We start from the raw sequence: 27,658 nt of genomic DNA, 5'->3' as shown, positions 1-27,658 counted from the left end.
AATCTGGAGGAATGCAGCCTCCATGGTTAGTATGCAGCTGACAGGAGTGGGTCGTTGTCATATCGAACAAGAAAACATATTTGTTCTGAGGTATGACACCCATCGCCGACCATGTTGGGACGTTCTGACCGACTTAAGGGGACACTTAGTGTTTGTTGGGAGGAACAAGGCAGTGTCGATATATGCAGAAGGTGTTCCAGGACTCAAGGGTGATTGTGTGTACTGGATCGGTGGGAGAGGTAGTGATGGGGGCATGGTCTATGACATCAAAACTGGCAGGTCAATACCTTGCATTCCCCTCATGGATGGCGAAATTCTGGGGTTTCCACAAATCACAATTTCCTGGTACATTCTAAGCGGTGAATGAAAGAAAATTTTACCCGACCCAAGGAAAGGCCCATGCCTAATCTGGAAAAAAGTGATGCGTCAGTAGGGCAGCCTGGCGACATAGTGATAAGGACCACCAACCACATTGGTGGAAGTGATGTTGTACCGTCCGTAAAGGGTTTTGTTCATGTTTTTTGTATACTACATTCGAAGTTTATTTAATTCATTTGGAATTGTCGGCCTACCATTTGATTCATCGTTCCCTACATTTGAAATAAACAAGATAAATTTAACATAACATTAAACGATTGGATCCGAAACAACCTCTCACATAACAATTGATAAAGTGGGGTATGGGTTACTATCACTCTAGCAACCCATAATCAACAAACTGATACCACAATTCTTTCTCCTAGGCCTCAATATGGTGAAGTGTCATGCAATTGACGTTCTCATAACAACACTAGAGGAAGAACAACAAAAAATATAATCAAAACATTGAATGGTTATCTAATTCACATGACTACTACAAATAAGACTTTTCGCATGTCCTAAAGAAATAATGGATCAACTCACAAGACATCATATGGATAATGATCAGTAGGTATGAATATATGAAAAACAATCTGAACATAACAATTTTTCACAAATAATTCTCCAATGCATCAACTACAAATGTGTAATCAACACATAAAATACTCACAGGTACCAATATGAACTTTGATACAAATATTGAGCAAGAGGGATGATCTAGGGTTTGAAGATTAGATGGTGCTGGTGAAGATGTCGATGGAGAAGATGATCCCAATGATGAATAGAGTGTTGGTGATCCCGATGATGAACATGAAAGTTTCTCCGGTTGAGTCGCTCCTCCATGCTCGCCGTCAGCCTCCTTCTCCACACCGAGCGTTGGCAAAACTTTAAGTGTCCATGCCACTTTATTGCTATGTGAAAAATATTTAAGTTGTTTGTTGGAAGAAAAATCTGTGATTTATGAACAACATTAATATTTTGTACAACCTTCACTACAAATTAGATGATCTAGATTTGTTTAGATACAAATGTATTCAACACTTAAGTTTGTCTAGATACATCCTTATTTAGTAAAATCTGAGCTAGCAAACGCGAGACCGATGGAGTATATGTCTATTTTCAAGCAATCACGACTTACCAAAAACAAAAAAAGAAAGAGTAAGAAATCACGATTTACCAAGGAAAAACATTTGAGTATTTTTGGCAATTTGTTGAAGCATTAATTAAATTCTATATTGAGTTGGAGGAAGGAAATCATGACTTCTCGAAGCATTAATTAAATTATATATACAGCTTTTACAGCAATTTATGCAAGCAATTTTCTGCATGCACGTTTCCGTGGCTCGGTCAACGCTTTAAAAGATTTCCATCATAGGCCAGGGCACTCAACATCTCTGTTTATTTATTTCTTTCTTCTTTGTGTGAGCAAAATCCCCTCACTTTTCTTTAAGAAATTCCCTAACCTCGCCAAAATTCTTGCCCCGCCATGTTGTCGTGCCGTGCCTGGGCAGACCTGCCGCCGGAGCTTGTCTGCCGCATCGCCGACGGACTTGACGCCGTCAAGTTCTACGCGAGTGCGCGGGGAACTTACCTGACATGGCGTTTCGCGCTCATGCCACCATTCACATCGCTGCTCGTGGACCACAGCGACGACCCCGCCAAGCGCTGCACCACCGCCGCAATCAAGCGTTGTACCACTGTAGCCTGGACCCTCACGCATCAAGCTCACCACAATCCCCTGTGTTAGGACCTGTCTTGTCTACTGTGGTGGATGGCTTGCCCTCTTTGTCTACATCGGCGATGGTCATAGTCTGCTTAGCCTTTTCCACCCCATCATGGCCGCTGAGATCCTCCTGCAAGACGCCTCGTCTCCAAGATGCTCTTTGCACCCAACCCCACCACTAATGACTTATTGGCCGCCGTGATATGTGACATAAATAGGCTTCCTACATCGCTGCAGGGGCCGGGAGGTTGGTCGTCCTCGACCCCATCCGCCTCGCCGATGGAGACTACATCACTGACATCCTCTACAACAGAAATGGTATTGTCTACTGCCTCACTCGGTTTGGAGATGTCCACATGCTCCGCCTGCTGTAGCGCCGCCGCAGGGAACCTGTCATTCTCGAGGGCCACACATTAGCGCATCACGTAGTGCATAACAAGCAGATCATCTAGAAGCACGGGACAGGTCTAGATCTAAAAGTGTCGACCACTATAGAGACATTGTTGTCATCTGTGGGAAGCAACATACTGTTTGACGTGGCCACCAATTTCACCCCGCCAAATAATACAATCTCGACTTTCACTAGCACTAATAACCTTGTGTTCTGCGATTGTAACATATACCAAATCAAGAGGAATGCAGCCTCCACGGTTAGTATGCAGCTGCCAGGAGTGGGTCATTGTCATATCGAACATGAAAAAAATATTTGTTCTGAGGTACGACCCCCAGCGCCGACCATGTTGGGACATTCTAACTGACTTAATGGGACACTTAGTGTTTGTTGGGAGGAACAGGGCAGTGTCGATATATGCAGAAGGAGTTCCAGGACTCAAGGGTGATTGTGTGTACTGGATCGGTGGGAGAGGTAGTGATGGGGGCATGGTCTATGACGTCAAAACGGGCAGATCAATACCTTGCATTCCCCTCATGGATGGCGAAATTCCGGGGTTTCCACAAAGCACAATTTGCTCGTACATTCTAAGCGGTGAATGAAAGAAGTGTTTACCCGACCCGAGCAAAGGCCCATGCTTAATCTGGAAAAAAGTGATGCGTCACTAGGGCAGCCTGGCGACATAGTGATAAGGAACATGAACCACATTGGTGGAAGTGATGTTGTACCGTCGGTAAAGGGTTTGGTTCATGTTTTTTGTATACTACATTCGAAGTTTATTTAATTCATTTGGAATTGTCGGCGTATCATTTGATTCACCGTTCCCTACATTTGAAGTAAACAAGATAAATTTAACATAACATTTGGATCCCAAACAACCTCTCACATAACAATTGATAAACTGGGGTTTGGGTTACTATCACTCTGGCAACCCATAATCAACAAACTGATTCCACTATTCCTTCTTCTAGGCATCAATATGGTGAAGTGTCGTGCAATCGACGTTCTCATAACACCACTAGAGGAAGAACAACAAAAAATATAATCAAAACATTGAATAGTTATCTACTTCGCATGACTACTACCAATAAGGCTTTTCGCATGTCCTCAAGTAATAATGGATCAACTCACAAGACATCATAGGTATAATGATCAGTAGGTATGAATATATGAAGAACAATCTGAACATAACAATTTTTCACAAATAATTCTCCGATGCATCAACTACAAATGTGTAATCAACACATAAAATACTCACAGAATATGAACTTTGATACAAATATTGAGCAAGAGGGATGATCTAGGGTTTGAAGATTACATGGTGCTGGTGAAGATGTTGATGGAGAATATGATCCCAATGATGAATAGAGTGTTGGTGATCCTGATGATGAACATGAAAGTTTCTCCGGTGGAGTCGCTCCTCCATGCTTGTCGTCAGCCTCCTTCGCCACACCGACTGTTGGCAAAAATTTAAATGTCCATGCCACTTTAGTGCTATGTGAAAAATATTTAAGTTGTTTGTTGGAAGCAAATATGTGATTTCTAAATAACATTAGTATTTTGTACAACCTTCGCTACAAATTAGTTGACCTAGATTTGTTTAGATACAAATGTGTCCAACACTTAAACATGTCTAGAAACATCCTTATTTAGTAAAATCTGAGCCAGCTAACACGAGACCGATGGAGTATATGTCTATTTTCAAGCAATCACGACTTACCAAAAACAACAAAAGAAAGACTAAGAAATCACGATTTACCAAGGAAAAACATTAGAGTATTTTTAGTAATTTGTTGAAGCATTAATTAAGTTCTATATTGATTTGGCGGAAGGAAATCATGACTTCTCGAAGCATTAATTGAATTATATATACAGCTGTTACCGCAATTGCTGCAAGTAATTTTCTGCATGCACGTTTCCGTGGCTCGGTCAACGCTTTAAAAGATTTCCATCATAGGCCTAGGCACTCAGCTTCTCTGTTTATTTGTTTCTTTCTTTCTTTGTGTGAGAAAAAGCCCCTCATTTTTCATTAAGAAATTCCCTAACCTCGCCAAGATTCTTACCCCGCCATGTTGTCGTGCCGTGCCTGGGCAAACCTGCCGCCGAACTTGATGACCCGAAGTGCTACACGAGTGCGCGGGGAACTTACCTGAGATGGCGTTTCACGCTCATGCCACCATTCTCGTCGCTGCTCAGGGACCACAGCGACGACCCCGCCAAGCGCTGCACCGCCGCCGCCATCAAGCATCGTACCACTGTAGCCTTGACCCTCACGCATCAAGCTCACCACAATCCCCTGTGTTAGGTCCTGTGTTGGCTACTGCGGCGGATGGCTTGCCCTCTTTGTCTGCATAGACGACGGTCATACTCTTCTCAGCCTCTTTGTCATGGCCGCTAAGATCCTCCTGCCCTCGCTGATCTACGATAGGTGCCTCGTCTCCAAGATTGTGTTTGCAACCAACCCCACCACTAACGACTTATTGGCCGCTGTGATATGTGACATCAATGGGCTTGCCAACATCGCCGCAGGGGCCGAGAGGTGGGCCGTCCTCGACCCCATCCGCCTTGCCGATGGAGACCAGATCACTGATCTCCTCTACCACAGAAATGGTATGGTCTACTGCCTCACTCGGTTTGGAGATGTCCACAAGCTCTACCTGCTGTAGCGCCGCCGCAGGGAACCTGTCATTCTGGAGGGCCACACATTAGCACATCATGTAGTGCATAACAAGTGGATCACCTAGATGCACGGGACGACACCAGATCTAAAAGTGCCGACCACTATAGAGACATTGTTTTCATCTGTGGGAAGCAACTTACTGTTCGACTTGGCCACCAGTTTCGCCCCGCCATATAATTCAATCTCGACTTTCACTAGCGCTTATAACCTTGTGTTCTGCGATTATTACATATACCAAATCTGGAGGAATGCAGCCTCAACGGTTAGTATGCAGCTGTCGGGAGTGGGTCGTTGTCATATCGAACATGACAAGATATTTGTTTTGAGGTATGACCCCCAGCGCCTACCATGTTGGGACGTTCTGACCGACTTAAGGGGACACTTAGTGTTTGTTGGGAGGAACAAAGCAGTGTCGATATATGCAGAAGGTGTTCTAGGACTCAAGGGTGATTGTGTGCACTGGATCGGTGGGAGAGGTAGGGATTGGGGCATGGTCTTTCACATGAAAACTGGTAGGTCAACACCTTGCATTCCCCTCATGGATGGTGTCATTCTGGGGTCTCCACAAAGCATAATCTGCTGGTACTTTCTAAGCGATGAATGAAATAAGAATTTACCAGACCCAAGCAAGGGCCCAAGCTTAATCTGGAAAGGAAGTGATTCGTCACTGGGGCAGCTTGGCGACATAGTGATAAGGATCACCAACCACATTGGTGGAAGTGATGTTGTACCGTCTGAGGGAGTCCTGGATTAGGGGGTGTTCGGATAGCCGGACTATACTTTCGGCCGGATTCCTGGACTATGGAGATACAAGATTGAAGACTTCGTCCCGTGTCCGGTAGGGACTTTTCTTGGCGTGGAAGGCAAGCTTGGCGATATGGATATGTAGATCTCCTACCATTGTAACCGACTCTGTGTAAACCTAGCCCTCTCCGGTGTCTATATAAACCGGAGGGTTTTAGTCCGTAGGACGAACAACAATCATACCATAGGCTAGCTTCTAGGGTTTAGCCTCCTTGATCTCGTGGTAGATCTACTCTTGTACTACCCATATCATTAATATTAATCAAGCAAGACGTAGGTTTTACCTCCATGAAGAGGGCCCGAACCTGGGTAAAACATTGTGTCCCCTGCCTCCTGTTACCATCCGCCTAGACGCATAGTTCGGGACCCCCTACCCGAGATCCGCCGGTTTTGACACCGACATTGGTGCTTTCATTGAGAGTTCCTCTGTGTCATCACTTTTAGGCCCGATGGCTCCTCCGATCATCAACGACGATGCGATCCAGAGTGAGACTTTTCTCCCCGAACAGATCTTCGTATTTGGCGGCTTTGCACTGCGGGCCAATTCGCTTGGCCATCTGGAGCAGATCAAAAGCTACGCCCCTGGCCGTCAGGTCAGATTTGGAAGTTTAAACTACACAGCGGACCTCCGCGGACACTTGATCTTCGACGGATTCGAGCCGCAGCCGAGCGTGCCGCACTGTCACGATGGGCATGATCTAGCTCTGCCGCCTAACAGTGCCCTGGAGGCCGCACCCGCATCAGCTCCGACCCTTAATTCGGAGCCAACTGCGCCAATCGAGGATGGGTGGTTGGACACCGCCTCGGGGGCTGCAATCTCTACGGCAATCGAGCCGAACACCAGCCCTATTCTCTGCGAAGCCCATGACTCCAAGGAGCCGGACTCCTCTCCAGACTCCGAGCCCTCCGCGCCCCTACATATCGAACCCGATTGGGCGCCGATCATGGAGTTCACCACCGCGGACATCTTTCAGCACTCGCCCTTCGGCGATATTCTGAATTCACTAAAGTCTATCTCTTTATCAGGAGAGCCCTGGCCGGACTATGGTCAACAAGGTTGGGATGCGGATGATAAAGAAATTCAAAGCCCACCCACCACCCACTTCGTAGCCACTGTCAATAATTTAAACGACGTGCTCGACTTTGACTCTGAAGACATCGACGGTATGGACGACGATGTAGGAGATGAACATGAACCAACGCCTATAAGGCACTAGACAGCCACCTCATCTCATGATGTATACATGGTGGACACACCCAAAGGAAGCAACGACGAGGAACACAGGGATGCAACGAGGGATCATTCACTCGAAAAGCAATCAAAGCGGCGACGTAAGCGCCGCTCCAAGCCCCGCCTCGACAGAGACAGCAGCCATACAGACCTATCCATAGAGCAGGACGAGCCGACGGACGACGAACATGCCTTCGAGCAACCGTCCGAACAGGGCAACTTGGATAAACAAACCGAACACCCCGTCCCCGGCGAAAACAACATTCCGGACGACCTTACGCCGGATAGGCTCATGGAGCAGAAGAACCTCCACGAAGGGCTCGTCGCCACTGCACATAGCCTGAAAAAGCAGAAGCGGAAGCTCAAAACTGCGGAAGATGCACTCAGAATCAGATGGAGCAAAGTACGCAACACCGCAGACAAATATGGCGACAGTCGCCGCACAAAAAGCTATCCAAAGCGAAAGCTACTGCCTGAATTTGACGAGGAGGCCTTAGAGCGCCCGCAGTCAAAAAATAGGAAAGCCACCCGGTCGAATAGACAACCGCATGGCCAGCATGGAGCGGCAAGCGGCGACGCACACAAGCCGGCACGCGATCCACCAAAGGATCCGCATCAAAAAGATGGCCCAGCCAGATCTATCTACGGGCCAAGAAAGCAAGCTCTAGTAAGCAATGCAACACAACAAATATCCAAACATCACGGCACACCCAAATACAGGGGTGCCGCACACTCCCTATGTTTCACCGATGAGGTGCTGGACCATGAATTTCCAGCGGGATTCAAGTCCGTAAACATAGAGGCGTACGAGGGAACAACAGACCCTGGGGTATGGATCGAGGATTATATCCTCCACATACACATGGCGAGAGGAGATGACCTCCACGCCATAAAATACTTACCCCTCAAGCTTAAAGGGCCAGCCCGGCATTGGCTCAAAAGCCTTCCCGAAAACACCATTGGAAGTTGGGAAGAGCTTGAGGATGCTTTCTAGGAAAATTTTCAAGGGACCTATGTCCGCCCTTTGGATGCAGACGATCTCAATCACATAACTCAATAGCCCGGAGAGTCAGCCCGGAAATTTTGGAATAGATTTCTTACTAAAAAGAATCAGATAGTCGAGTCCGGACGCCGAAGCCCTAGCAGCTTTTAAGCATAACGTTCGAGATGAATGGCTCGCCAGACACCTTGGCCAAGAAAAGCCAAGAACAATGGCCACATTAACAAGCCTCATGACCCGCTTTTGCGCAGGAGAGGACAGCTGGTTGGCAAGATGTAGCACCAGCGACCCAAGTACATCTGAAGTTAGGGATGGAAACGGAAAACCCCGACGCAACAAGGACCAGCGCCGGAATAAGAGAAACAACCCAAAGAGCACGGCGGTCAACGCCGGATTCAAAAGCTCGTGGCAGAATCAGAGAAAGCCGCCCCTCAAGGATAATAGGGACGAGCTATCCAACTTAAACAAAATCTTGGACAAGATATGTCAAATACACAGTACTCCCGGGAAGCTTGCGAACCATACCCACAGAGATTGTTGGGTTTTCAAGCAATCCAGCAAAATCAACGCCGAACACAAGGGGCTCGACACACCAAGTGAGGACGACGACAAACCCCACAAGCAGAGCACCAGGAAACAAAAGGATTTCCCGCAAGTCAAAACAGTAAACTTACTTCACGTGATGAACAGAATGGTGCCAACAGAGATACGTGCCATACGGCCTATCCCAAAGGAGTCTCGCCAATGGTTGTTAAAACCGATCACCTTCGTCCATCAGGATTACTCTAGAAGTATCCGGAACACATGCTGGACTGCCTTGGTATTAGATCCAATAATCGGCGGACTCAACTTTACAAATGTCCTGATGGACGGCGGTAGTGGTCTAAACCTGTTATACCAGGACACAATCCGCAACATGGGGATAGACCCAACAAAAATTCACCATAGCAAAACCTCCTTTCAAGGGGTAACGCCAGGCCCGGATGCCCGTTGCATGGGTTCTCTCTGGCTAGAAGTTATGTTCGGCTCCCCCGATAACTTCCATCACGAACAGCTAACTTTCCACATCGCCCCATTCTCAAGTAGCTATCAAGCACTGCTGGGACGCGAAGCTTTCGCCCGCTTTAACGCAATACCGCATTATGCATCTCTCACGCTTAAGATGCCCGGTCCACGAGGCATCATCTCATTAAAGGGAAAACATTGAGTGTCCCCCCCCCCCCCCCGCGCGGAAGACAGTGCGGCTGCCTTGACAGCCCCACAATAAAGCGGCTTCACCAGCCAAAGCACCTAAACAGGTCGTCAAGACCACGGACACGGCTAGATGAGTCCGGCATAAACATACAATTGATAAAGGCTTAATAGCCGTATACCCCTGTACTAGGGGCTCCGCGCATATAAAACAAGAGACAATAAAGCTCAATTTTACCCATTTCGACATACTTCGTTTATTTAGCATAACTCATGTTTGGCACGATCTTTCCTAAACTAAGTTCCTCTCTTTTACAGATGAACACCGTGCTACGCCCGTCTAGGATACGGCACAATGGAGACACAGGCGCAGACGTGCAGCAGGGACCCGTTCCAAGGATTCTTTTCAGATTAAGACCCTGCGTAAACCTTTTTTACTTTCTCTTGTTGATACACATCCCCTGGTTTCTTGGTATAACCAAGGAGGAGGCTGGCGTTTTGGCATGTGGCCACGTCAGAGTTTTGCGCGTACCTGGACACTAGGGGCTTATTACTAAGGGCGTTATCCCGCCCGCCCTCATAAAGACCGAATACCTTAGGGAGTGTTCGGCGTCGCGAGTTTGCCTTATATGAACCAGCTCCAAATCATGTCTTTGGTCAAATGTTGGGTTTGCCCGGCTCCTGTGTTTTGCTACCTTACGTTCCGCTCTATCGGCGAAGGCGGCACCAGGAGTACGACTGCGATTGTGCCCCGGTTCGGCCAGGCGAGCACCTCAGTAGAGAAAGCCGAAAACTGACTATCATGATATAGCGTGAGACTGGTTAACCACTTGATGACTTACCGGAATCTTTAGGGTTCCTCCGCATTAACGAAGGGCCGCTTCCCGGCCAGGCACATACGCGCCCCGAGTTCGGGCGAGCGCAGGAGCCACCAGGGGCTATATAAGTAGCCTCACTGTCAAACTCCTATGGCTAAGTGAAAGTGATAAAGCATCATAGTCCGATTGCCTAGTTCGCTACGCTATCACCTCCTTTGTAGGACCAAGACGTTGGATCAAGTGTGAAAATGCGCCTTCTGCGAACACCCCCGCATTATGTGTGTGGGGGCTGAAGCCGACAACTGCCATCTTTCAAATTATATATACATATATGTTAAACGGACGCACAGGAGGTATTATAATACTTGCATGCACAAGTATAAAAAGCTTCTACAATTTATCAAAATATTGTTTTACAATAATATATGATATTCGAATATAGTATCCTTCGAGCACTGTGTCTCTATTAAACAAGCGCCTTGCAAATAGTGCTTGGCAGGTACTCGGCTTCCATCCGAGTCTGGGGATGCAACAGCGGTGGCCTCCATTTCCGCCCAGTATGTCTTCACACGGGCATGAGCCATCCGCGCACCCTCTATGCACGCTGACCTCTTCATCGCATTGATATGCGGCGCCGCACCAAGGAATTGCTGCACTAAGTTGAAATAACTTTTTGGCTCTGGCCTCTCTGGCCACAGATGACTCATGACATACTTCATGGCGAGTCCGGACAACCTATTTAGCTCGGCCCATTCGGCCAAACGATCGGCTAATGATAGTGGACACTCCGGATTGTGGAACTGCGACCAAAAGAGCTTTTCCACTTCACGATCTTCCTGATCTCGGAAGTGTTCGGCCGCATCTGCGGAACTCGCTGCCAAATCTAGATAGGTGTCCTCCGTACTCCACATCCGGTCTAACGGAGCATGTTTAGGATCACAGAACTTCCTCCACAGCATAAAGGGCTTTCCAGCCGCGATCTCTCCGGCCTAACGCAGCTCCTCCTTCATAGCTCTCATTGCAGAGCGAGCATCCTTGGCATCGAAAACGGCCTTCTCCAGGTCCATCTGTTCCGCCCGATCTTCTTTTTCAAGAAGCTTGCAATGGTCAGCAGCGTTCTTCAGCTTCACGGCCATCTCGGCCATTTCCTTCTTGCTTCGGCAATGAGCAGCCTGTTCGGCTTTCAGCTCTTCAATTGCCTTTCCGGCAGCCGCATCACTTTTCCTGGCTTACTCCTTTGCTCGGGCAAGTTCCGCCCGAAGATTCTCCATGGCAGCAGCACCATCTGCATCAAGCGCACACATTGTAAGATACTGGCATAAAGCTCCTCTTACCAGGTGCCTCGTCAAGCCGCTTGTTTAGAAGCGCGATGTCGGCATCTGCCACGTCAAGTTGCCGCTTTAGCTTGGCAAATTCGTCAGTCCGGCTTGCCACCGGACACTTTGCCACCTACGTATGAAGGCGGCATATTAGACCTGGGATTATGATCCTCTGCGCGCCGTCACTTTTAACAACGCACAGAGTCTCAGGGGCTATTATCTACACAGGGCGCATCTTATTTATGCGCAACTATCCAAAAAGGGTACATTATTTCGCGTACCTCAAAACCTGTCAGCAAACTCCTGACAGCCTCGTGCAATCCGCTCTCCGTGGATGAAATCCTCTGAATCACCGTACCCATCAATGCACGGTGCTCCTCTGAGATAGATGCTCGCCCTAGCAGACCCTTCAGCTCCTCCGACCGCGCACCAGACGGCACCGGACTCTTCCGATGGCCCTTTTCGAAGGCTGGACGCGGAGGGCTTTGGGGGGCCATATGACTACCTTTTGGCCCTGCCGGATTCGGAGAAACCCTCCGCGACGATACCTCAGGGTCGCCCGCGTCGCAAGGCGGTACGGCAGGGGGAGGCGTTCCGCTCTCTATCATCTCCGGAAGAAGATCCCTTGAAGACGAGCTCTGCCGAGAAGGGCTAAGGTCCGAGCTACAAGGTAAATTTTCGATTACTTTTCTCAGATATAAAGCAAGGATTTCTCTCATTTCTTAAAAAGAAAACTCCTCTCTACTTACGGCTCGGTGGAGGGCTGATCCCCTTGAGGGCATAATTCGGCCGAAGTATCCCCCATCACAGGACCCTCTAGCGAAGATTTCTTCCCCCGCTTTGAGGCAATGGTCTCCGGGTCTTCAGAGGCGGTCCTCTTCTTCCCCCGAGGAGAGGAATTTTTTATTCCTCCCTTCCGGACAACCTCCTTCGAGGAGGCTGTAGCTTCCTTGTCCCCTCCCTCGCTTTCCTTTGAAGGCACAACCACCAACATCCTGACTAGCACGAGACCCGGCGTGGTCTCGGGGAGGGGGGCTGAACACCCGATTAGCTTTGCTTTCGCTATCCACTCCTGTTTAAAGGACAACTCTTTTAGGGGCAATCTATGATAAATATACGGATAGCGAGTCCGGGCACAAGGCTACTTACTTGAGTATCCGGACGATTGCAGCTCAGACCTGCGTCCTCCGTAGAACCCAGACACACTACTTGTGGTCCGAAGAACAATTTGTACATCTCCACAGGCGTCATGCCAAGAAAATGTTGGAGAACTCGTGGTCCCTCCGGGTTGAACTCCCATAGGTGGAGGGGGCGACGTTTGCAGGGCAGAACTCGACGAATTAACATAACCTGGGTCACCACGTCCAGACTGATGTCTCTTTCTAGGAGATCTTGGATGCGGCCCTGCAACAGGGGCACGTCCTTTGCCGGCCCCCAGTCCAGCCCCTTATTGACCCATGACGCCAGTCGTGGCGGGGGACCCGAGCGGAAAGCAGGCAGCGCCACCCACTTGGTGCTCCTGGGAGTTGTGATATAAAACCACTCTTGTTTCCATAAGCTGGACTCCCCTTGAAAAAAGCCCTCGGGCAATGGAGCACCAGCATTCTTGCTTATAAAAGCACCCCCGCACTCCGCGTGCCGTCCCTCGATCATCTTCGGCTCTACTTTGAAGGTCTTGAGCCATAGTCCAAAGTGAGGAGTAATACGGAGGAAGGCTTCACACACGACGATGAATGAGGAAAGATGGAGGATGGACTCCGGAGCTAAGTCGTGAAATTCCAGCCCATAATAAAACATGAGCCCCCTCACGAAGGGATCCGTCGGGAAGCCAAGCCCCCGAAGGAAGTGTGACATGAAAACCGCACTCTCACCAGGCTTGGGAGTGGGAATGGCCTGCCCTTGAGCAGGCAGCCTATGCGAGATTTCACCGGTCAAGAACCTGGCCTCTCTCAACTTCAGCACGTCCTCCTCCATGATGGAGGAGGGCATCCATCGGCCTCGAAGATCGGAACTGGACATTGTCGAAGGTTCGAAGCGCCTGAAATCTGGAGCCTTGGGTGTTGGAACTCGAGGCGAAGGGCGAACTCGTTTGAGATTGAAAGAAAGGAGTAAGGCCTTGGTCTCTTTATAAGAGGTTGAATACCAAGGGCCCTCCCCGTGACCGTTTGGGACTCGCCTTTGATCGAGAAAACATACCAATGGGTACGGTTGGGTTACCCATGCCCGTATTGATGAGAATCCCGGAATAAGGGGACACGATCTCTGCTTTGACAAGACGTGCCAAGGAAACCGCCTCGCAAAACGCGCTGAGGTGGGACAGTAAAACGATTCGAATAAAGACTTGGCCGTGGTGTGATGTCACGCTACGAAATACGTCAGCAGATAGATTTGTGTAAATATTATTCTTTCTATGGCAATATGTGGAAACTTATTTTGCAGAGTCGGACACTACCTTTGTGTTCAAAATCTTCTATGAAGTATTTGGAGGAGGAACCCGCATTGCAATGCCGAAGACAATCTGCGCGACGGACTCGTCGTCATTGAAGCCTGGTTCAGGGGCTACTGAGGGAGTCCTGGATTAGGGGGTGTCCGGATAGCCGGACTATACCTTCAGCCGGACTCCTGGACTATGAAGATACAAGATTGAAGACTTCGTCCCGTGTCCGGAAGGGACTTTTCTTGGCGTGGAAGGCAAGCTTGGCGATACAGATATGTAGATCTCCGACCATTGTAACCGACTCTGTGTAACCCTAGCCCTCTCCGGTGTCTATACAAACCGGAGGGTTTTAGTCCGTAGGACGAACAACAATCATACCATAGGCTAGCTTCTAGGGTTTAGCCTCCTTGATCTCGTAGTAGATCTACTCTTGTACTACCCATATCATCAATATTAATCAAGCATGACGTAGGGTTTTACCTCCATCAAGAGGGCCCGAACCTGGGTAAAACATTGTGTCCCCTGCCTCCTGTTACCATCCGCCTAGACGCACAGTTCGGGACCCCCTACCCGAGATCCGCCGGTTTTGACACCGACACCGTCGGTAAAGGATTTTGTTCGTGTGTTTTTATCCTTCATTCGAAGTTTGTTTAATTCATGTGGAATCGTCAGCCTATCATTTGATTCACCGTTCCCTACATTTGAAGTAATCAAGACAAATTTAACATCACCTTAAACAAATGGATCCAAAACATCCCGTCACATAACAATTGATAAATTGGGTTTGGGTTACTATCACTCCAGCAACCCATAATCAACAACCTGATTACACAATTCCTTCCCCTAGGCCTCAATATGGTGAAGTGTCATGCAATCGACGTTATGATAACACCAGTAGAGGAATAACAACACATCATATAATAGAAACATTAAATGGTATCTACTAAGACTTTTCGTGTGTCCTCACGAACTAATGGATCAACTCACAAGACATCATGTGGATAATGATCAGTAGGTATGAATATATGAAGAACAATCTGACATAACAATCTTTCACAAATAATTCTCCTATGCATCAACTACGAACGCGTAATCAACACATAATATACTCACATGTACCAATATGAACTTTGATACAAAGACTGAGCAAGAGGGATGATCTAGGGTTCAAAGATCAGATGGTGCTGGTGAAGATGTTGATGGAGAAGATGATCCTGATGATGAATAGAGTGTTGGTGATACCGATGATGAACATGGAAGTTTCTCCAATAGAGTCACTCCTCCATGCTCGTCGTCGGCCTCCTTATCCACCTCTCCCTTCATGGTCATGGCTTAAAAATGCCGAACTGAAGCATGGGCCGCTGCCTCTGGCGATTGTCCATAGCCACTATGCGAGGTACCGACTGATGTGTTGCTGCAATACGATGTTGGCAGCCAAGCGGCAAATTGGGAGAGGGGTGGGGGTGGGATAATGCAGCTATGGTCACCCTGGGCAGGGAATGACACCTCAACAAAAGAGATGCTGGGACGCCATCCGATGATGCGGCAGCTTGTAGATGGGATGTGGGGGCTGGCTTGCAGGGATGCTACGACAATGACCACCATAGTAGCTGGCTGGAGGGTGTGGTGTTGGAGTGGGAGGGGATGGTGAGCTGCTGCTTGATGTGAACGGTGTTTCTGTGGCAACAACCCATGTTTTAACAACGTTTTATTTTTGTCTTAGTTTTTTAGGGACCTACGGGAGACAGAGGAGGGGAGCTGGGACGAAGCGTTTGACTATTAAAATAGGCGACATGACTCGGAATGGACGCCTCTGCTACTTGTGAGCTGCGTTGGGATTTCCTCAAAGAGGAGAGGATGATGCAGTACAGTAGAGATAAGTATTTCCCTCTTTTATGAAACAAAGCTTATCAATCCAGTAGGAGAACCAAGCAACAATATGTAAACAACACCTGCACACAAACAACAAATTCATGCAATCCAACGCGTAGAGGGGTTTTCAATCCCTCAACGGTTAGGATCAAGATAAATTGTATAGTATTTGATATATAGATTGAACAAAAATACAAAATAGAATACATAAAAGGAAATTACAACAAGGTATTTTTAGTTTTAAAATATGATAAAAGATAGACCTGGGGGCATATTTTAACTAGAGGCTTCTCTCGAGAAAATAACATATGGTGGGTAAACAAATTACTGTTGGGCAATTGATTGAAAAGCAAATAATTATATTCATATCCAAGGCAATGATCATACATAGGCATCACATCCAAAATTAGTAGATTGACTCATGCCTGCATCTACTACTATTACTCCACACATCGACCGCTATCCAACATGCATCTAGTGTATTAAGTTCCTGGAAAAATAGAGTAATGCATTACGCAACATGACCTGATGTAGACTAGATAAACACATGTAGGAATAAACCCCATTTTTTACCCTTTTTGTCATTAGGATGGAGCACTTCAAGATCGAACCCGTTATAAAGCACCTCTTCCCATGGCAAGATAATCAATTTAGTTGGCCAAACCAAACCAATAAATCGGAGAAGAAATACAAAGCTTTATTAATCATGCATAAAAGAGTTTAGAGAAAACTCAAATAATATTCATGGATAGATCTGATCATAAACTCACAATTCATCGGATCCCAGCAATAACACCGCCAAAAGTCATTACAACAAATAGATCTCCAAGAACACCAAGGAGAACATTGTATTGGGAATCAAAACGAGGGAAGAAGCCATCTAGGTACTAACTAGGATCCATAGGTCTGTGGTAAACTATTGATGCATCATCGAAGGGACATCAAGGGTGATGAAGAACCCCTTCATGATTGTTTCTCCCTCCGGCAGAGTGCCAGAAAGGGTCCCCGGATGGGATCTCTCGAGAACAAAGGCTTGTGGCAGCGAAAAAAATATTTCGTAGACTCCCTGATAGGTTTCCTTATTTTAGAGTATTTATAGAGGCGGAGTCAGGTCAAATAGAGGCTCATGGGCCCCACTATATGCCAGGGCGCGCCCTGGTGCCTAGTGGGCCACTCCTTTGTCTTCTAGATCCTCCTCGAAGTTTCTAGGGTCTCTTATTGCCATAAAAATATCCAAAAAGTGTCATGACATTCAGACTTCGTTTGGTACTCATATACTGCAAAGTCAAAAAAGAAGAAAAAACAACAATTGGTACTGGGCACTAAGTTAGTAGGTTAGTCCCAAAAAATGATACAAAGTTGCTTGTAAATGTATATAAAGCATCCAAGATTGATACTATAATAACATGGAGCAATAAAAAATTATAGATATGTTGGGGACGTAGCAGTCTCACATTGCAATGACCGAGCGTGTCCGTTTTCACACACGGAGTGTTGGCCAAAATTTAAGTGTCCATGCCACTTTAGTGCTATAGGAAAAATATTTTAGTTGTTTGTTGGAAGCAAATCTGTGATTTCTGAGCAACATCAATATTTTGTACAACCTTCGCTCCAAATTAGTTGATCTAGATTTGTATAGATACAAATGTATCCAATACTTACACGTGTCTAGATACATCCTTACTTAGTAAAATCTGAGCCAGCTAATGCGGGACCGACGGAGTATATGTCTATTTTCAAGGAATCACGACTTACCAAAAACAACAACAAAAAGAGTAAGAAATCACTATTTACCAAGGAAAAAAATTGAGTATTTTGCATAATTTCTCAAAGCATTAATTAAATTCTATATTGATTTGGCGGAAGGAAATCATGACTTCTGGAAAGATTAATTAAATTATATATACAACTACTACTGCCATTTCTGCATGCATGTTTCCGTGGATCAGTCAGACGCTTTAAAAGATTTCCATCATAGGCCAGGACACTCAACTTCTACGTTTCTTTCTTTCTTTCTTTTTTCCTATCTTTGTCTGATTGAAAGCCCCTTGTTTTTCAATAAGAAATTCCCCAACCTCGCCAAAATTCTTGCCCCACCATGTTGTCATGCTAGGCCAGGGCAGACCTGCCGCCGGAGCTTGTCTGCCGCATCGCCGACGGACTTGACGACCTCAAGTGCTATGCGGGTGCGCGGGGAACTTGCACAACATGGCGTTCCACGCTCACCCCGCCGTTGTCATCGCTGCTCGTGGACCACAGCGACGACCACGGCAAGCGCTGCATCACCACCGCCATAGAGCATCGTACCATTGTAGCCTCGATCCTCACATGTCAACACCTTGCATTCCCCTCATGGATGATGTCGTTCCGGGGTGTCCACAAAGCACAATCTGCTGGTACTTTATAAGCAATGAATGAAAGAAGAGTTTACCAGATCCATGTAAGGGCCCATGCTTAATCTGGAAAAGAAGTGATGTGTCACTTGGGTAGCTTGACAACATAGTGATAAGGACCACCAACCATATTGGTGGAAGTTATGTTGTAGCGTCGTTAAAGGGTTTTGTTCGTGTTTTTTATACTACATTCGAAGTTTATTTAATTCATGTGGAATCGAAGGCCTATCATTTGATAAACCGTTCCCTACATTTGAAGTAATCAAGCTAAATTTAACTTAACATTAAACAATTGGATCCAAAAAAGCCCCTCACCGAACAATTGTTAAACTGGGGTTTGGTTTACTATCACTCCAGCAACCCATCATCAACAAACTGATTCCACAATTCCTTCCCCTGGGCCCAAATATGGTGCAGTGTCATGCGATTGATGTTCTCATAACACCACTAGAGGAAGAACAACACGACATATAATCAAAACATTGAATGGTAATCTACTTCACATGACAACTATCAATAAGACTTTTCGCATGTCCTCAAGAACTAATGGATCAACTCACAAGACATCATATGGATAACGATTAGTAGCTATGAATATATGAGGAACAATCTGAACATAACAATCTTTCACAAATAATTGTCCTATGCATCAACTACAAGCGTGTAATCAGCACATAAAATAATCACAGGTACCAATATGAACTTTGACACAAAGATTGAGCAAGAGGGATGATCTAGGATTCGAAGATGAGATGGTGCTGATAAAGATGTTGATGGAGAAGGTGATCCGGATGATGAATAGAGTGCTGGTGATCCCGATGATGAACATGAAAGTTTCTCCGGTAGAGTCGCTCCTCGATGCTCGTCATCGGCCTCCTTCTCCACATTTCCCTTCATGGTTGACGGTGTCCTAGACTAGGGGGTACTCACCATGTCGTCTCCCGACCAGCTGGATCGGGCCGAGGACCGCCATGGCGATTCACTAACGGGCCACTTTAGGCAGCACATGTCGCATACAAGGAAGACTTCACAAGACTTGGCGCTCAAGCCAAGGACTCTCCTAAAAACCCTAGTCATCCGGTGTGTTATATAAAACGAGGCCAGGATAGTCAATAGATCAACTTATATTCATTAGAACAATCTCGTGGTAGATACATGTAATCTGTATTATCCCCCAATATGAATACAATCAAAAGCGGGATATAGGGTATTATCTCTTTGAGAGAGCCCAAACCTAGGTAAAACCTTGTGTCCATGTTACCATCGCACCAAGACGCCTAGGTTAGGACCCCTACTACGAGATACGCCGGATATATAACCGACAATGGTTATGGCTTCAAAGCTGTGAACTGAAGCATGGGACACTGCCTCTGGCAATTGGACATAGCCACTCTGCGAGGTAACGATTGATGTGTTGCTACAATATGATGTTGGCAGCCAGGCGACAAAATGGGTGGGGTGGGGTGGGATAATGCAACTATGGTCACCCCGAACAGGGAATGACACCTCAGCTTGCTAGTACTATGGTCAATGTGTTCTAGGATAGGCACCTTGGTCACCCCGGGCTGGACCAATGTTGCTATGAGTTGTGACCGACAGAAGAGATGTTGGGATGCCACCCGTCGATGTTGCAGGTCGTAGATGGGATATAGGGGGCGGCTTGCAGGGATGCTACGACCACGACTGCCACAGTAGCTGGCTGGAGAGTGTGTTGTTGGAGCGAGAGGGGATGGCGAGCTGCTGCTAGATGTCAGAGGTGTTGCTATGGCGACAACCCGCGTTTTAAGAAGGTTTTTGCCGTCCTTAGTTTTTCAAGGAACTACGAGAGATAGAGGAGGGGAGCTGGGACGAAGCGTTTGACTACTAAAATAGCCCACATGACTCGGAATGGACGTCTCTGCTACTTGTGAGCTGCGTTAGGATTTCCTCAAAGAGGAGAGGATGATGCAGTACAGTAGAGATAAGTATTTCCCTCGGTTATGAAACCAAGCTTATCAATCCAGTAGGAAAACCAAGCAACACTATGTAAACGGCACCCGCACACAAACAACAAATACTTGCAACCCAACGCGTAGAGGGGTTGTCAATCCCACAACAGTTACGAGCAAGATAACTTGTATAGTTTTTGATAGATAGATTGAACAAAAATAAAAAAATAAAATACATAAAAAAATTGCAGCAAGGTATTTTTGGTTTTAATATATGATAAAAGATAGACCCGGGGGCCATAGTTTTCACTAGAGGCTTCTCTTGAGAAAAATAATATATGATTGGTAAACCAATTACTGTGGGGCAATCTATCTATCTATTATATTACTAAAACAATAGAAAACGTAGGGTTGAGAAGTAATAATAGGAAAATAGTAAAAAAGAACGGATGTGATATGTATGAAAGAAGTACCTATATGCATGTCTTCTTATCGCACACGTTTTCAGCCTAAAAGGGATGAGTCGGAGTAAAGAAAAAAAATTGCTATGCTCATGCGAGTGGCAAGCTGAAGTCCGGATCACTTACATATATGTGTCTTTGCTCATCTCATTGTTAAGCGCTAATGAAAGGTATTGCCTCCAGCCTAATTTGATATTTGTGGGCCAAGTACAAGTTTTTTTGGCTGGGTGGGGCAAGTACAAGATGAAGCCCAGAAAAAAAATGTACTTTTTTCAGTCTCCACTACAATTCGTGCTAACCAATGGATGCCAGCAGTTCCTAATCTATTTGTCTAAAAAAGCAGTTCCTAATCTGCATTAACGAGCTACACCAATTTTGGATTTTCAAAAAAAAAAGATACACCAATTTCGTACGCCAATTTCAGCAGGAAAGTAAAGGACCAACCTTAATTTGTGCACACGAGTGAAACAGATTCAACTTTTTGACATAAGAGATGGTAGCAAGAATAATGTTTTTTTCGACATTAGCCACGTGCATAGGGTCTAATTGTCAAGTAATTTAGTTATTAGGAGCATGTAGTGAATGGAGCGACAAGAAAAAATATGGCTGTGCAATTTTTGAAAATAATAGATGGAGATAATTTCCTTATGTGGATTGACCGGTGCTTACGTGATTCTTACTTGAACAAACCTCCTACTTAAGATTAACCACCTCACAAGCATCTGCAACTACGAGAAAAGTATTATTTGGATCCAAGTCAGTCCCTTACGAAGTAGCGCATAAACTAGGGTTTAAGCTTCTGTCACTCTCGCAACCCATCATCTAATAACTGCTCCACAATGCATTCCCTTAGGCCCAAGTATGGTGAAGTGTTCTCCCGTGACCTCAAGAACCAACACGATCAAGCTCATGATCTGAACATATAATCTTCCACCAACACTAGTAGATAAAGGGCCTTTAGTCCCGGTTCTGGAACCGGGACTAAAGGGTCGTTACTAAAGCCTCCCCTTTAGTCCCGGTTGGTAACACCAACCGGTACTAAAGGAAATTTTATGATTTTTTTGAAATTTTTTTGAATTTTTTTATTTTCAAATTTCTGAAATATTTTAACCTCTAGTCTCTAATCACCCCTCATCACTGCTCAATTTAACCTCTAATCTCTAATCACCCCTCATCATTCCAAATCATCTAACTTCCCGGACGGTCACCCATCCTCTCACTACTCCAGCCTGAGCACGCTTAACTTCCGGGTTCTATTCTCCCTCGTTTCCAAGTCTGCACTTGTTGTTTTCCTGACAATAGTAAAATGTCAATCCTATTAACCCTCAGGAATTTAGCTTGAGCATGAAGTCACACATTTCACTATTTGAGTTTGAAACTATTATTCTAAAAAACAATAATTATTTAGTAACACTAATATTTCTTGAATAAGTAGTTTGACCATAGTTTGACCACAGTTTGACCATAGCTTGACCAATGTTTGACCAGATTTGACCAAAATTCAAGAAAACTGAAATAATTATTTAGTAACACTAATATTTCTTGAATAAGTAGTTTGACCATTGTTGGACCATAGTTTGACCAGATTTGACCAACATTCAAAAAAAATGAAATAATTATTTAGTAACACTAATATTCTTGAATAATTATTTAGTAACACTAATATTTCTTGAATAAGTAGTTTGACCATAGTTTGACCAGATTTAACAAAAATACAAAAAAAATGAAATTTGAGCATAACTTTTTTTCCTCTTAGAATTTGAGAATTCTAAAAATTTGCAAACAGGCCGCAGGCTGTCAAAATCGGATGCGGATTTTCGTGCTGAACATTTTGATATATTATACGTTTTTTTCCGACATCGTATGCAATTACGTTTTCCCTGCACTTTTTGCAAAACAGGTCCAAATTTAAGTTTTTAAATTTTCCTAACTAGTAGATGTAGTAATATAACTACCTCTCGAAGGATTTTATTTTTTGAAGTTTTTACCATTTTCTTTTGATTTTTTCAAAACAAAAAAGGCGATCCAGGGGTGGTAGAGTTTGACAATGGGACCTTTAGTCCCGGTTTGAGACACAAACCGGGACTAAAGGGCATCGCACCCTTTAGTCCCGGTTCGTGTCTCAAACCGGGACTAAAGGTCTAATCTTTAGTCACGGTATTTAACTTACATTCCTGTTTGAAAACCCAATAGTTCCTGTTGGTATGATTTGCGGGCTTACCGGGTGTGCCATGAATCTGACAGGGCCTCTCAAGGATTTTATCTAATTTGGATGGCCCGTTTTGTTGCCTTTGAAAGGTTTCTTCCGCTGACCGGACTTGGGACCGCTGAATCCGGCATTGACTGCCGTATCGTCTGCGTCGTCGTCATTGTTGTTATTACGACGTTTGTTTTTATTGCGGCCAGGTTTACCGTTGCCGTCCCGCACCTCGGAGGTGCCAGGGTCACCTGAACTGTTGATTCTACGAGCCAACCAGCTGTCTTCACCCACATAGAAGCGGGTCATAAGTGCCGTTAAGGCAGCCATGGTCTTCGGCTTTTCCTGCCCAAGGTGCCGGGCGAGCCATTCGTCACGGACGCTGTGCTGAAAGGCCGCTAAGGCTTCGTCATCCGGACCGTCTTTTAGTTAAGAACCGATTCCAAAGCTTGTGAGCTGATTCGCCTGGCTGCTAAATTATGTGACTCAAGTCGTCAGCATCCGGTGGCCGGACATAAGTGCCCTGAAAGTTAGCCCTAAAAGCATCTTCCAAGTCTTCCCAGGTTCCAATGGAGTTTTCTGGGAGGCTATTTAGCTACTACTGTGCTGGTCCTTTTAGCTTTAGAGGAAGATATTTAATGGTGTGGAGATCATCTCCTCGAGCCATATGAAGGAGAAGGAAATCTTCAATCCAGACGGTCGGATCCGTCGTTCCATCGTATGGTTCGATATTTACGGGTTTAAACCCTTCCGGAAACTGATGTTCCATAACCTCATCAGCGAAGCACGGGGGTGTTCGGGCCCCTCCGTATCTCGCAATGTCGTGGCGGAGATCATCTGACATCTGAGTTCTGTACTTAAAGTGTCCATGCCACTTTATTGCTATGTGAAAAATATTTAAGTTGTTTGTTGGAAGAAAATTTGTGATTTTTGAACAACATTAATATTTTGTACAACCTTCACTACAAATTAGATGATCTAGATTTGTTTAGACACAAATGTATCCAACACTTAAGTTTGTCTAGATACATCCTTATTTAGTAAAATCTGAGCCAGCAAACGCGAGACCGATGGAGTATATGTCTATTTTCAAGCAATCACGACTTACCAAAAACAACAAAAGAAAGAGTAAGAAATCACGATTTACAAAGGAAAAACATTTCAGTATTTTTAGCAATTTGTTGAAGCATTAATTAAATTCTATATTGAGTTGGTGGAAAGAAATCATGACTTCTCGAAGCATTAATTAAATTATATATACAGCTTTTACAGCAATTTATGCAAGCAATTTTCTACATGCACGTTTCCGTGGCTCAGTCAACGCTTTAAAAGATTTCCATCATAGGCCAGGGCACTCAACATCTCTGTTTATTTATTTCTTTCTTCTTTGTGTGAGCAAAAGCCCCTCATTTTTCTTTAAGAAATTCCCTAACCTCGCCAAAATTCTTTCCCCACCATGTTGTTGTGCCGTGCCTGGGCAGACCTGCCGCCGGAGCTTGTTTGCCGCATCGCCGACGGACTTGACGCCCTCAAGTGCTACGTGAGTGCGTGGGGAACTTACCTGACATGGCGTTTCGCGCTCATGCCACCATTCACGTCGCTGCTCGTGGACCATAGCGACGACCCCGCCAAGCGCTGCACCACCGCCTCAATCAAGCGTCGTACCACTGTAGCCTGGACCCTCACGCATCAAGCTCACCAAAATCCCCTATGTTAGGACATGTCTTGTCTACTGTGGCAGATGGCTTGCCCTCTTTGTCTACATCGACGACGGTCATAGTCTGCTTAGCCTTTTCCACCCCGTCATGGCCGTTGAGATCCTCCTGTCCCCCGCTGATCTACGATAGATGCCTCGTCTCCAAGATGCTCTTTGCACCCAACCTCACCACTAATTACTTATTGGCCGCCGTGATATGTGACATCAATAGGCTTCCTACATCGCGCAGGGCCCGGGAGGTGGGCCGTCCTCGACCCCATCCGCCTCGCCGATGGAGACCAGATCACTGACATCCTCTACAACAGAAATGGTATGGTCTACTGCCTCACTCAGTTTGGAGATGTCCACATGCTCCGCATGCTGTAGCGCTGCCGCAGGGAACCTATCACATTCTTGAGGGCCACACATTAGCGCATCACGTAGTGCATAACAAGCGGATCATCTAGATGCACGGGACAGGTCTAGATCTAAAAGTGTCGACCACTATAGAGACACTGTTGTCATCTGTGGGAAGCAACTTACTGTTTGACGTGGCCACCAATTTGACCCCGCCAAATAATACAATCTCGACTTTCACTAGCGCTAATAACCTTGTGTTCTAGGATTGTAACATATACCAAATCAGGAGGAATGCAGCCTCCACGGTTAGTATGCAGCTGCCGGGAGTGGGTCATTGTCATATCGAACATGAAAAAAATATTTGTTCTGAGTTATGACCCCCAGCGCCGACCATGTTGGGACATTCTAACTGACTTAATGGGACACTTAGTGTTTGTTGGGAGGAACAGGGCAGTGTCGATATATGCAGAAGGAGTTCGAGGACTCAGGGGTGATTGTGTGTATTGGATCGCTGGGAGAGGTAGTGATGGGGGCATGGTCTGTGACATCAAAACTGGCAGGTCAATACCTTGCATTCCCCTCATGGATGGCAAAATTCCGGGGTTTCCACAAAGCACAATTTGCTGGTACATTCTAAGTGGTGAATGAAAGAAGAGTTTACCTGACCCGAGCAAAGGCCCATGCTTAATCTGGAAAAAAGTGATGCATCACTAGGGCAGCCTGGTGACATAGTGATAAGGACCATGAACCACATTGGTGGAATTGATGTTGTACCATCGGTAAACGGTTTGGTTCATGTTTTTTGTATACTACATTCGAAGTTTATTTAATTCATTTGGAATTGTCGGCCTATCATTTGATTCACCGTTCCCTACATTTGAAGTAAAGAAGATAAATTTAACATAACAGTAAACGATTGGAACCCAAACAACCTCTCACATAACAATTGATAAACTGGGGTTTGGGTTACTATCACTCTAGCAACCCATAATCAACAAACTGATTCCACAATTCCTTCTTCTAGGCATCAATACCGTGAAGTGTCTTGCAATCGACGTTCTCTTAACACCACTAGAGGAAGAACAACACAAAATATAATCAAAACATTGAATAGTTATCTACTTCGCATGACTACTACCAATAAGGCTTTCGCATGTCCTCAATAAATAATGTATAATGATCAGTAGGTATGAATATATGAAGAACAATCTGAAAATAACAATTTTTCACAAATAATTCTCCGATGCATCAACTACAAATGTGTAATCAACACATAAAATACACACAGAATATGAACTTTGATACAAATATTGAGCAAGAGGGATGATCTAGGGTTTGAAGATTACATGGTGCTAGTGAAGATATTGATGGAGAAGATGATCCCAATGATGAATAGAGTGTTGGTGATCCTGATGATGAACATGAAAGTTTCTCCGGTGGAGTCGCTCCTCCATGCTCGTCGTCAGCCTCCTTCGCCACACCGAGCGTTGGCAAAAATTTAAGTGTCCATGCACTTTAGTGCTATGTGAAAAATATTGAAGTTGTTTGTTGGAAGCAAATATGTGATTTCTAAACAACATTAATATTTTGTACAACCTTCGCTACAAATTAGTTGATCTAGATTTGTTTAGATACAAATGTGTCCAACACTTAAACATGTCTAGAAACATCCTTATTTAGTAAAATCTGAGCCAGCTAACACGAGACTGATGGAGTATATGTCTATTTTCAAGCAATTACGACTTACAAAAAACAACAAAAGAAAGACTAGGAAATCACGATTTACCAAGGAAAAACATTAGAGTATTTTTAGTAATTTGTTGAAGCATTAATTAAGTTCTATATTGATTTGGCGGAAGGAAATCATGACTTCTCGAAGCATTAATTAAATTATATACAGCTCTTACCGCAATTTCTGCAAGTAATTTTCAGCATCCACGTTTTTGTGGCTCAGTCAACGCTTTAAAAGATTTCCATCATAGGCCTAGGCACTCAGCTTCTCTGTTTATTTGTTTCTTTCTTTCTTTGTGTGAGAAAAAGGCCCTCGTTTTTATTAAGAAATTCCCTAACCTCGCCAAGATTCTTACCCCGCCATGTTGTCGTGCCGTGCCTGGGCAAACCTGCCGCCGAACTTGATGACCCGAAGTGCTACACGAGTGCGCGGGGAACTTACCTGAGATGGCGTTTCACGCTCATGCCACCATTCTCGTCGCTGCTCAGGGACCACAGCGACGACCCCGCCAAGCGCTGCACCGCCGCCGCCATCAAGCATCGTACCACTGTAGCCTTGACCCTCACGCATCAAGCTCACCACAATCCCCTGTGTTAGGACCTGTCTTGGCTACTGCGGCGGATGGCTTGCCCTCTTTGTCTGCATAGACGACGGTCATAGTCTGCTCTCTTTGTCATGGCTGCTAAGATCCTCCTGCCCCCGCTAATCTACGATAGGCGCCTCATCTCCAAGATTGTGTTTGCAACCAACCCCACAACTAATGACTTATTGGCCGCTGTGATATGTGACATCAATGGGCTTGCCAACATCGCCGCAGGGGCCGGGAGGTGGGCCGTCCTCGACCCCATCCGCCTCGCCGATTGTGACACCCCAAAATTTTACCCTTGATTTATTGATTAAAAATGTTGCCAGGAAATTTAAACCTTTATTTTCTGGATTTTTCTTTTGATTCCAGAGCCATTCTTTACCTTATTATTATGGGGTTTTTACCTCAAGTGAAAAACTTTCCAAATGTATTATTGGACTTGTTTCTCCCCTCAAGAAAAACATTTCTATTATCAGTGG

At 45.5% G+C, this 27,658-nt stretch overlaps 1 protein-coding gene and 1 pseudogene across 1 annotated transcript; both read left to right on the top strand.

Annotated features, from left to right (window-relative positions):
• The first annotated feature begins 1,846 nt into the window (after positions 1-1,846).
• LOC125547418 lies at positions 1,847-3,076 on the top strand (annotated as a pseudogene).
• Positions 3,077-5,218: 2,142 nt separating this feature from the next.
• LOC125547417 lies at positions 5,219-5,758 on the top strand. The gene has a single exon (XM_048711284.1). It carries the CDS (start codon positions 5,219-5,221, stop codon positions 5,756-5,758), a length of 540 nt encoding a protein of 179 aa, XP_048567241.1.
• Positions 5,759-27,658: the final 21,900 nt, after the last annotated feature.

Source organism: Triticum urartu, chromosome 3, assembly GCF_003073215.2.
Source record: "Triticum urartu cultivar G1812 chromosome 3, Tu2.1, whole genome shotgun sequence".
In the NCBI taxonomy this organism is placed as follows: Eukaryota; Viridiplantae; Streptophyta; class Magnoliopsida; order Poales; family Poaceae; genus Triticum; species Triticum urartu.
This window is presented reverse-complemented; position numbering and strand designations above follow the sequence as displayed.